Source organism: Triplophysa dalaica, chromosome 10, assembly GCF_015846415.1.
Source record: "Triplophysa dalaica isolate WHDGS20190420 chromosome 10, ASM1584641v1, whole genome shotgun sequence".
Classification (NCBI taxonomy): Eukaryota; Metazoa; Chordata; class Actinopteri; order Cypriniformes; family Nemacheilidae; genus Triplophysa; species Triplophysa dalaica.
Window position 1 is genome coordinate 11,688,114 of NC_079551.1, and position 12,258 is coordinate 11,700,371.

Below are 12,258 nucleotides of genomic sequence, written 5' to 3' on the forward strand. Positions count from 1 at the left end.
TTCCTTAAAAACTACCGTAAATTGTTTCGGCCGGAAGTAGACGCACTTTCGCGCATACGCGGAACAAATCGTGTTTCCGGGACAGATCGGGTAGCAAGTCTAGCGACAGAACTTGCTTTCGGTTGTTGCTAGAAGGGCTACAGCTGCGGCCGGAAGTGGGGCAAAATCTCGTCATATAATTACAATAAATTACATTAGATAACGCTTAGAACTACCCTACAACTGTGTTTTTTTCGTTTTCTGTCAGTCAGTGTGTTTATGGGCGGCGGCTGTTAACTTACTCAGAGCTTAAAAACAATAAACACTTAAGTCTCTTTATGAACTCAAACACCAAACTTACTTACAACAACATGGAGAAATGAAGTCATACATGAAGATCTCTTTACTCTTTATCATCTCTTTTTTCATCAACGGTGAGTTCTTTTACCAGCATTTGTACAACACTTTCACTTTCCTACCTAGTAAACTGACAGATATTCTTCATAAATAATGTTGGATTGCTTTACATAATCTACATGTTGATATCAAGCGAAGTAAAAAATGATATCTGAAAATAAATAAACTTCAGTCACACGTAACTGGATAGATTATACTCGCTGTTATATCACAGAGGCATTTTATACCTGGTCACTTCATGCGTTTTCTCTGATCGTATAGATATCTGATCATGAAAAGTCAAAGGTTTAAATGCGACATATGCTCCCCATGCTCACCCTCACTGGGAAAAAGAGAATCTGATTTTGATACCCAAATTGTACGGCCCTTGAACATTCAACATGGCGGATGAGAGAAGGATTCCTGCTGTGACAGATATTTTTTTTCGCAACAGCTTCATTGCCTTGTATATTTGTAATTAGTACAACTGGGATTCAGACAAACTTTTATACTAGGATAACTGTAGCCCCTGACTGAAATGCGCGGAGCGGATGGAAAAAATTTAGAGGCACACCTTAAATCATTCCTCACAATGATACACATTAAAGCAAAATGAAAGCTCTCGTGTTATTACATTCTTACAATGATTTTATTTGGTATTAGGGACACTTTTCCTCATGTTCACACAAGGCACTCAAGTCACTGAAAAAATAGGCTACTATAATAGCTTTATCCTTTGAAAGGGTATAAAGTGTAGAAGATTTGCTGTAAAAGACCCGTAGACCAGTTATGATGAAAGAAGGCTCAGAGTCAGAATATAACTCATAGAATAAAATTTAGTGAAGAAAAATTGTTTGTAGTTTTGCCAGCAGAAGTCAGCTTCAGCACTCTCTAGGAGTTCCACAGGCCGACCTGCCTTGCATCCAAAATGCAGATTATTTAAGCTAACAGACTCATCTAACTACGTCATTGCTTGGATAAATCAAGCTCACAAGATTGGTTATCAATAGATAATCACTTAAACAAGATCAAAAAACACTTCTGGAGTCATGAAACAGGACATATAGTCCTATAGACCAGTGATTCCCAAACTTTTTCATTCCAGGACCCACCTAGACAGGTATAATCTATCTTGAGACACACCATTTTTTTTTTATTGGAAATATGGGGAGAGAATACACATTCATCCTCAATAAGAAGAATAGTTATTATTTACCTTAAGAGAATAAAATAAATTTAAGCTGCAATACCAAATTATCTAATGGTAAAATATCAAAGCTATTGTTATTGCTAGTCATTAACTCTTTCCCGACCAGCCTTTTAAAATAAAGATGCTAGACCTGGCCAGCGTTTTTTTTAACAATTCAACACAGGAAACACTGAAGACAGACATACCCACATACAAACGCCGCACACACACAATATGCACACATGCTTACACACACACATGGATGGACACACAGACAAGCACGCCACACAAACTCACACACAGGCACGCACAGACAAGCACGCGCACACAAACACAGACACGCACGCACAGTGAAAGCAAACATTTAATATAAAGGAGAGAGAAACACAGGTCAAATAGTAAACCGACTATAAATTCCTAGATGAAATATTAATTATGTAAAACTTTAAAATTCTAATTCTAAAGCAGCCCCCCCGGCTAGACAAAAAGTGCATAACAGTATGCAAACGCTGGCGAGGAACCCAAAACTCCAATAGATAAAAAAACCTCAGGAGAACCCAGACCCAACCAGGGGATTCCAGTTCCCCTCTGACAAAAGCTGCTGCGTCTGCACAAGCTCAACAGTGCTTGCACGACAAGGCTAAATAAAAAATAAATACATTTACTAATAAAGTAAATGATAGATTTAAGATTATCATTAGTAATCTAATAGCATTTGAAAATTTGTAGTGAAGTAGTGCCAAGTCGCCGCGTCCTTTATCCAGGTCTATCATCTCAGCTCTTGTTAGGTCTGGTCATGAACTGCGTCCTGCACGCCGTAGTAACCTTAGAACAATGAGACAAGACTGGCTGAGAGTAGAGTACAGTTCTGCACTCTTTGATGCAAAAAGTACATCAGTTGTTGTTGGAAGTGTTCCTGGTTCCTGTTGATCTAAATAAAGCCTAAACCCTCAGAAGATTTATATTATGGAAGTGTAGTGTATGCAAGATTGAAAAGATGCGTCTTTACTCGAGTTTTTTAACTCCCGGACAGTGCATGGGAGACTGTAACAAAGTTTAGCGCTAGATAAGAAAAGGATCTACCACCTGCACTTGAATTCTAGGTTTTACCAACTGACAGGAAAGCGTAATGCACGTCAAGGACTTTTATACAATAGAAGTTCGCTCAAATACTGCGAAGCTAAACCATGTAGGGCTTTAAAGGTAATAAGCAAGATCTTAAAGTTAATGCGATCCTTTATAGGTAATAGGGGTGTAACGATACAACAATGGCACAGTTCGGTTCATACGACGGTTTTCGGACCTCTGTTCGGTTTGGTTCGATGTGAGGGCAGGGTTCATGCCATTGCACAAGCAAAGCTACAGAACACTAGAATGTACACATAGCTTTACTCTTTATATATTTATCTTATGTTTCTTGTATTGTATTTCCTATTTTTTTATACCCATAGACCCTAATTTAAATCATCTGTGTACTGCATTCTATTGTGTTATGTTCTCTGTGTACAGTTGTTGCTGTTTCTGTGTACTGGATGCTCCCGTCACCAAAACAAATTCCTTGTGCATACATACTTGGCTATAAAGCTCTTTCTGATTCTAAATCATGTCAATGCTACTCCGTTAATGCCGACGTCATTTTTGAGTCTATGCAGGAGTATGCTGTGGTCAATGGTTACAAATGCAGAACTAAGGTCTAGCAGCACCAATAAAAAAATACAACCTTGGTCAGACTCAAAATGCAGATCATTTGTAACCCTGACCAAAGCAGTCTCTGTACTGCAATGTGCTCGAAATCCAGACTGGAAATTTTCATTGATGTAATTCTTTTGGAGGAAGGAGAATAATTGAGTTGAAGCTACTTTTTCCAGAACTTAAGATATAAAAGGTAAATTCGATATAGGCCTGTAATTCCCTAGTTCTTTAGGGTCGAGTTTGGTTTTTTTGACAAGGGGCCTTATAACAGCCACCTTAAATGCTTTAGGCACATGTCCTAATGTCAGAGATGAGTTAATAATACTAAGAAGAGGATTTCTGGGAGCATCTCTTTCAATAGATTTGTAGGTACAGGGTCTAGCATGCTTGTTGTTGATTTAGATGATCTAATGATTTTAGACAGTTCAATCGTGATTTACTGTAGAAAATAATTGCAATTTCTCCTTAGGGGTGCTGTAGTTAGTCTGTTCAGCGGGTTTCACTTCTGCTTGCATTGTTACATTTTTTTCTATATTATCTTGGATTTTACTTGTGAAGTAGTTCATAAATTCAACAGTGTCATGCTAATATCCAGAATCTGAAGTCGCTGACGATTTATTTTTTGTTAATTTAGCCCCTGGGTTACATAACAAAAAAATTCTAAGCATTTTCTTCTACTAATGATGAGAAGTAAGGCGGATCTAGATGTTTTTATTAGGGATGATTCACGAATTTCGAATATTCGAATAGTATATTTAACTAACGAATTTCGAATAGTGTGTGCGATCTTAAAAAACTCGCCGTGTTTTCACGTGTAACGCGTTCATGTAACCAAAGGGTCGCGTTGCCAATAACAACGCATCTTAAACAATGTCAATCAAGAGACAGTAAAGGAAAACATTTTCCCACAAGAATTGGTAACGAAGTTACGCACACTGTAGACCCGCGTGGCATAACGGAAACGGTAAATTGATATCAAAAATGTGTTCTTTGTGGGGGTCCTTTAATAAAATGAGTGAGAATAAAGTGCAGTGCAAACTCTGCAATGTAAAGCTGGTTTATCATGGATCAGCAACTACGATGCACACTCATCTGAGGGCGAAGCACCCAGCAGGTCCATCCACAGGTCAGCAATCAGTTGCTAGTTTATGGTCAGAACAACCAATTTGGATCCCAAACGGGTGGAGCAAATAACGGCTCTAACTAGCACGATGATCGCTAAGGATATGCTTCCGATCGGCTTTGTCGGAGGAGAGGGTTTTAAAAATCTTATGGAGTTTGTACAGCCCGAGTTTACTGTTAGTCTAGAAAAACGATCACTGCCAGACTGCAGAAACTTTTTCATGACAATTGAAACTGAAGCCTTATGAACTATTAATGCATTAAATCGCTCCGAACTGTTAATAAATGACGTCATTCGGTTAATATGTTTTAACGCCTTTTAAGTCTTGTCTAAAATCTTTATGGCTTTAATATGTTTTCCTGATTAATAACACTGCTGTTTTTTAGTTGGTATAAATGTGCGTGCTCATATTTTACAAGGAAATGTTCTAGCATTATGAGCGGTTTATGCTGATCGACGTACTGTTAATAAGTGCCGTCATTCGGTTGTTAATATATTTGTTTCAGCACGTTGTTTTAATGTATTGCTTAACGTAAGATTGCATATTCCATAATACATAAAGCAGTGTGCCGTCATACTGATTTGAAGCGTAAATGTTCTCTCTCACTCAGCTTTCATTAGAACCCGAGTGTGTTCATTATACCACGGTGTTGGGCTGCCATTTTTTATCTTCTTAAGACGCAGAGTAACAACTGTGTCTAGTGTTTCCGAGAAGGTGGGGTTAAAATTCTCAACAGTCATGTAAAGATCTTCAACATTATTTTTCATGCTACAGATTTGAGACAAGGAGTTTTGATATTACAAGATAATAATCAGAAATCTGTGAAAGTAGGCCTCGCATGTTATAAAAATACGATCGCATTTGCGAGCTTTTCAGTGGCAGTCTAATCCACAAGAACATCAGAAAGAATAACGCAGGGCAATACCAAAAACAGTGAACAAAATAAACCGCTGAACAGCAAGGGAATCAGGGACAGAAAATAGGAGGAAAGTAACGAGGTGAGATTACAAAAGGATCAGGACGGGCAGGTGACAAGGCTTAACACTAAACGGGCAGATGATGGGACTGGTGATGAACGTTAAACACTAACGGGGAAACGAGGAGGCGGAGCTATACGGAAAACAGGAAGACACGCGGCGAAATGTCAAAGCATACCGCCACGTGTCTCCACACAAAACATGAGACATGGTACTGTCACAACCCAGTCCACAAGGCACAAAATCTAAGAACAGGAAGGACAGAATCGTCACATCCGCATGGAACTCTTCAACATATTCATTCCAACCTGGCTCAGCTTTGTATGTCTTGTTTTTGTACAATGGCCTGCTTGAGGCGAGTAAGGACTCCACAATATTATCATACAAGGAACACAACTCAATGCCACATTGTGGATTCTTACAGTTTAGGTTCCTACATACAGCTGTGTCTTTTGGCAAATTAATATTACTCAGACGCACATGTGACTGTTCACTGTAAACTTTAAAATCCTCCTCCGTCATCTTAGACCAATCTATTGTATGTACATACACATCATTAATCACAGGCAGAAGAGTAGGTCATCTACCTATGTTCACAGTTATAGATAAAGGCACATGATCAGTAGCGGCAAATTCATAATTAATCCTCATGGCCTCTATTGAATCATGTGCGTCTGCTGTACAGATGTACATGAGATAGTATGCAACGCCTCACTTATATAAGAAGAACTGTTGGCAGGTAGATGCTCTTTACTAGATGAAATCATCCCATTATCAGAGCAAAAATGCATTAAATGGTGAGCAAATAAAGAGCAATCATCAGAAATATCTGCATTCAACCAGTAGCCCAGTCAACATCCAGTCTGAACACATTCACTAAGTGATCAAACTTTTTGTGCCAAAATATGGCTACACCTCCAGATATTCCAATAGCATCTGGCTGCAGACGAGATGCACTGTCAGACACATGCACTGTCAGCCGCGCATGCACACTCGTCACATGCACTGTCAGCCGCGCATGCGCACTCGTCACATGCACTCTCAGCCGCGCATGCGCACTCGTCACATGCACTCTCAGCCGCGCATGCGCACTCGTCCCATGCACGCTCTAACGTATTTCACAAGGTGAACTGTAAGATTCTATTAATAAAATGTGAAGGTTACTGCTTTTTAAGAGTACCGTGAATACTGGTGGTTCAGTTCAAGGCCAGGTATTTATTATAATTATAGCTGAAATACATTAATGTGCATCTGCACTAATAATGAAAATACATAACTAAATAAAACCTTTTCTTGTACACGTAATCTTCCACCCTAAAAATATAAACAAACTCACATATATACATAAATGTCTCATTCTACAATAAACAGGTGCTTGTTAATCAATGGTTTAATGATAAAGTTGTATTATATAGACATACTATATATATATATATATTATAGTTTATATATATAGTTTGTTTATATAAAAATAATTGTTCTGATATTAATTTGTTTTAATATTGCAGGTTAGTTTTGTTGTTTGAAATAAAACATAATTTATTATACAAAGAAACGTGAAGCATTTTAGAAATAATACAAGGGAAGTTGTTCATTTTGTAAAAATAAATCTTGAATAAATCGCATCGTGAGCTGAGTGAATCGTTACATCCCTATATTTGATAGATTTCAACGTCATATTAAATAATTTTGAGAAACACATTGTCAAAAAAATAACTATATAGTGCAGGTCACCTACAAACTTTCCTGTGAGTTTTCAAGCAACGCTACAAAATTAATTTAGATAACGTTAGTTCTTCAATAAATTACTGTATGAAGAACATGTATCGTTAACCAAGTATCATAGATGCGATATATCTACCATTGATTATAAGGATTAAGTTAGGTTTCGAAAACTTTATCTTATATATTAAAACGATACTTTACATCTATCTAATACTGTATGAATGAAATCAATATACTTACAACATTCGTCTGATAATGTTAAAGTACGTTTTCGATTATATTTGTCAAATAATTCATAATAACACTTTTACTTCGACTTAATCTTGTATGAGAATAAATAAATAAATAAATTGAATATTTAATAAATATACTTATAATTGGCCTGTAGGTGCATTTAATTTACACACGTGTCTGACAGTGCGTTTGTTTGAGTGCGCATGCGCGGCAGAGACTGCATGTGTCGGAGTGCGCATGCGCCGCTGACAGTGCATCTGGCCTGAGAGTGCATCTGGTCTGCAGCTAGACCCTTCTCAGATATTCTGCCATGAGCTGTTTTAGCACTTAAGTCTGTAGTAGATTCACCCGCTCCATAAAAGCTCTTATGTAAGGAATTCAAACCTTCCAGATCCTACTTCAACATGAACGTCTCTTGAACACACAGAACATCACATGACACCAATAGTGTGTAGCCGGTTTATTACTATGCATGTAAACACATGAAATCAGGTTTCTTTTATAAGCTTATTTTTGATAGATATCTGTTTATTTTGTGCATGTAAACGCACTCAAAGATGAAAGATCTCAACTGAATCTTTTACAGACACACAGTGTTTGATCTCTCAGTGTTTGTGTCTTCAGGTGTGTTAGGTGATACAGAGTCAGTGAATGATGAAGATTCTGTGACTCTACACACTCATATTACTGAACTACAGACAGATGATGTGATAGTCTGGTGGTTTAAAGACGATCACATAGCTAGAATCAACAGAGCGGTCAACAACAGTGATCCAGTTTATGAATCTGATGTGAGATTTACTGACAGACTGAAGATGAATCCTCAGACTGGAGATCTCACCATCACAAACATCACATCTGAACTCACTGGACTTTATCAACTAGAGATCAACAGACGGACAGAAACAATGTTTCAAACATTCAGTGTCAGTGAGTAACACAAGCTTTATTTTAGTAATGATTTTATTAACATAATCATTCAACATCCTGAACAATTACAGTGTGAAATAACAGACATTTGTGCTGTTAATGTTATTGTCCGATGGTAAAACACTCAAACATTCTGTATTGAAATGATCACATACAGTTAACTCAAGATATATCAAATCTGTCATGTCATCAATACCCTGTGACCCACTGTAAGTGCTCTCTAGCTTTTAGCAAGGTTTTAAATATGCAGAATCCAACTGGGTTTCTATCATTGACCACACTTTTGATCTCCTTTTCCTTTTATTTTTGAAAATTAATTCATTCAGTCAATCAACCAGGTGAAAAACCTTGAGTTTAAACACAGTAAATACAACAACACACAAATAGGATCTTGCAAACAAGGGCGTGCCACATCATACCTGCCACGATAACACCGGTGTCAAATTTAAAATGATAAAAAAATATCATATCCCTCTTTCTCTTTCTTTTTTTTTTTGCAGGTTTGTCTCCTAAAGTGAAGAAAGTGAAAGAGAGTGATTCTGTCTCTCTACACATTGATATTACTGAAGAACAGAGAAATGAGAAGATACACTGGAAGATCAAACACAACAACTCTCTTGTAGCTGAAATCATTACAGAGAATAGAAAGATCTCAACACCTTTTATTGAAGAGAGATTCAGAGACAGACTGAAGCTGGATGATCAGACTGGAGATCTCATCATCACACACATGAAGAATGAAGACTCTGGACAGTATGAAGTAAATGTCACCATCGGCAGCATCACACACACTATACACGAGACATTCAGTTTCACTGACTCAGGTGAGGAGATCTCTTCAGTATAATTAAAGTCTTTTCATAAAAGTTTCGTCTCACTTTAGATTAAAGCATTGTGCAAAGACAATATTTCAACAAAGTTAATTTCAATAAATCTATCACGGTCAAAACAATCATTCTGAACATCATTCACTTATTACACCTGACATATATATATTTTTAGATATTGTTTTCTAGTTTGATTCATTCATAGATCAAATAAAAATTGTGTTTTTTAATCAAATCTGATCATGGTTACCAATGTTTATGTTCAGACTGATAAATTCATTGATATTAATTATTGTCTCTCTGTCATTACTGAAGCCTGTGAAGAATTCATTAATAATGATGATGATGTTTTATCCTCCACAGGTCAGTCTTCAGGTGTGATAGCAGGAATATGTGTTTCTCTTCTCGTGGTTATGAATGCTGCTGCTGCTGGTGTTGTGATCTACCGTCACCACAAAATGAGACATCAAGGTAAGAATCATGTTCAGATGATACAACAAGAGTTAAATCATCATCTTTATTGTGCTGCAGTGGAGATTAAATTTATACATGTAAACATGTTTGTTTATATTTCTTTTTGTGAATAGTTTTTATCAAACAGCATCATACTAATGAAAAGCTCTGTTAATACATTTATATTACAGCTTTCAATTAATTGCAAAATAACTTTATAGTGAATTTCTTAAAGTCGATGTGTAATTAAGTGTTAGAAACAAAACTTACTTTTAACACAACTTGTGTTGTTCCTTCAATTTACACAAAATGTGTTATAACGCATAGAGCGAGAGTTACTAAACAGGGCATAGAAGTGCGAGAGCGCAATTTAAAAAAAAGCACAGATGGGAGTGGAAATTACTTCGGTGATTTACTGACAATGTGCACATTAAAAAACACAGGCGCAAGGTACACAAGTAATGTTGTACATAATACATTAAATACAACAGTTATTGAGGGTAAATTATTATATTTATTAAATGTATTAAGCGGATGCCCACTAATTAGAACAATAAAGACCCCCTGCTACCTTTAACCTTAATATACACTTGTAATAAGGTTCAATAAATGGAAGGAAGGAGACGGGAACCGGAGAACATCGAAACAAACATTTAATAAAGTAATATTTGCCGGCGGCCCCTCACGGACGACCGCCGGCGCAATAACAAAACAGTATAACATAAATACATATACAACATGTTTGGGCCCTGTCCTCTCTCGTCGTACCTTCTGTCAGCTCGTTCATTTATGCTTCCGATCTCCACCGTCAGAAATGCGGAGCCGGTGTGCGCACAGCTGATAGCCATTGTCACTCATGCCACCGGCCCCGCCCCTTTGTCTGACGGCTCTCGCCACGCCTTCCTCGCTACAACACTTTATTATTAAACACCTCATTTCAATAGTTTCTTCATTGTGTTGAAAGCATATGCCTGTATGATCTAAATGTGATGTGAAAAGGTAGAAGAGTGAAAGCTGGAATCGAACCTTCATCAATGAAGCATCACAACTATGTTCATGTGTCTTACTCGCTACTCCATTGAAGCTGTTGGTGAATGAGTGTAGTTTCTACTCTCTGAAATACACATGCTTCTGACGCCCATGCTAAAAAATATACAGAGCAGCACGAAATCCACACCTGTTGAAACATCCAGAATACTGCAGGATTTGGGGATAAGTACCAAAGAATGGATTGAAATCATAGAGACAATAAGATCAGTTTTAGTGTTTTTTTTCTAAATCAGGCAAAACAAAAATATTACATCAGAATTATTTATTGTCTGCTTTTCTTACAGATTCCAAAAAAGGGGAAGAGTCAGTGGAGACAAATGAGCCTTTGAGGAATGGAGACGCCAGCAATGGTGATGTGCCTCCAGTGTAACATGATGAACATTACAAACACATCACAGTAACACAAATTAGAGAAGCCCAAAGGAACAGAAGAGTCAGAGCTCCCAGCGAAGAGCTTCCAGGGCGATGAGGAGCTAAATCATCTCGCATTCCCTTTTTCTACTTTCCTTGACCATGTGACTAAAGCTAACATGAGACATTAAAATTCACCAATCAGGAGACCATCTTGAGCACTCACTGTAGCGGTCGATCACCACCAGCACCCCTATCGTCTTTAGAAGTCCACCTGTTGCCTTTTGGGTCGAAAATGGATGTTGAGACACTTCCTGTTATTTTTTCAACCCTACCAGAAAAAGATTTCTCTTTGATTTGCCGACAACACCAACATTCATTCAATAGAGTTGAATTACAATCAAGTAAATCATCAGTAAATATCAGATTTCATATCTGTTACCTGTAGACATTGGATGTAATGTTTATGACCTTATACTCACACCTGCAAACCTGATATTTGACATTGTTAAGCAGTGAAAATAATACACAACCGGAACGGACACACATTGAGATTCAATCGAAAGAGATCTAGAGCTAGAAATCAGACTTTGACCCATCAGTGTTACTTTGACTGAAATATTCTGTGTCATACAGCTTTGATTTATCTGAAGCTTCTGTTGCAGAAAGCTTTTATGATTTTAATCTTACTTAAAAGTTTGCTGTTGGTTTATTGTAAACTTTTATTTTTGGTTTTATTGAGCCACAATTGCTTCATTAAATAACAGCTCAAATCTATGTTTCTATATATAATTTTTCTCTCATAGAACGACTTTCTGTCAGAGTGTAATGTTATATCTAACATCTTAAATGAGTTTTCATTGCGATTTAGATACATCTTTACAGTATATTATACAAAGTTCTCTGTGTCTTTCAACTTTCTAAACAACATCACAGCTTGAAAGCACTTGACGTAATCCTGCTAATAGACTAACCCAGAAATATATCTACATTTACAATGAGATTTTACAATTTAGTTTTTTTAAATGAATCCCTTCACATCTCTGTTTGCACTTCTTGAACTATCGCACTGTTTGCACTTGGTTATATATTGAACTGTGTCAAATTAAAGTCTTTGCTAAAAAATCACAATGCTGTTTTATTTCTGTAGTTGTGTTACCCTGTACCCAGTACTTTCTTAGTTAAGTACACCATAGGAACACGTAGGTACTGTAAAACAAAGTGCAACCGATTACTTTTGATTATATCAAAGACTGGACGTAGTGTCTGTGACGTCACCCGTATGTTTCTGGGGAGCTGTTTTAGCAGCGTGACACTCCCAGACAATCGAA

At 37.2% G+C, this 12,258-nt stretch overlaps 1 protein-coding gene across 1 annotated transcript; it reads left to right on the forward strand.

The window, feature by feature from the left end:
* Positions 1-58: 58 nt before the first annotated feature.
* Positions 59-12,058, forward strand: LOC130430405 (uncharacterized). Its single transcript, XM_056759509.1, has 5 exons — positions 59-413; positions 7,941-8,246; positions 8,747-9,070; positions 9,437-9,544; positions 10,861-12,058. The coding sequence occupies exons 1-5, from the start codon at positions 359-361 to the stop codon at positions 10,944-10,946; spliced, it is 879 nt and encodes a 292-aa protein (XP_056615487.1). The 5' UTR covers positions 59-358; the 3' UTR covers positions 10,947-12,058.
* Positions 12,059-12,258: the final 200 nt, after the last annotated feature.

Bases quoted from the DNA above. Each gene is read 5' to 3' on its own strand.
- LOC130430405 (XM_056759509.1), top strand. From the start codon at position 359: ATGAAGTCATACATGAAGATCTCTTTACTCTTTATCATCTCTTTTTTC. The intron at 8,247-8,746 runs GTGAGTAACACA...TTTTTTTTGCAG, and splicing joins GTTTCAAACATTCAGTGTCA to GTTTGTCTCCTAAAGTGAAG. The intron at 9,071-9,436 runs GTGAGGAGATCT...TATCCTCCACAG, and splicing joins ATTCAGTTTCACTGACTCAG to GTCAGTCTTCAGGTGTGATA.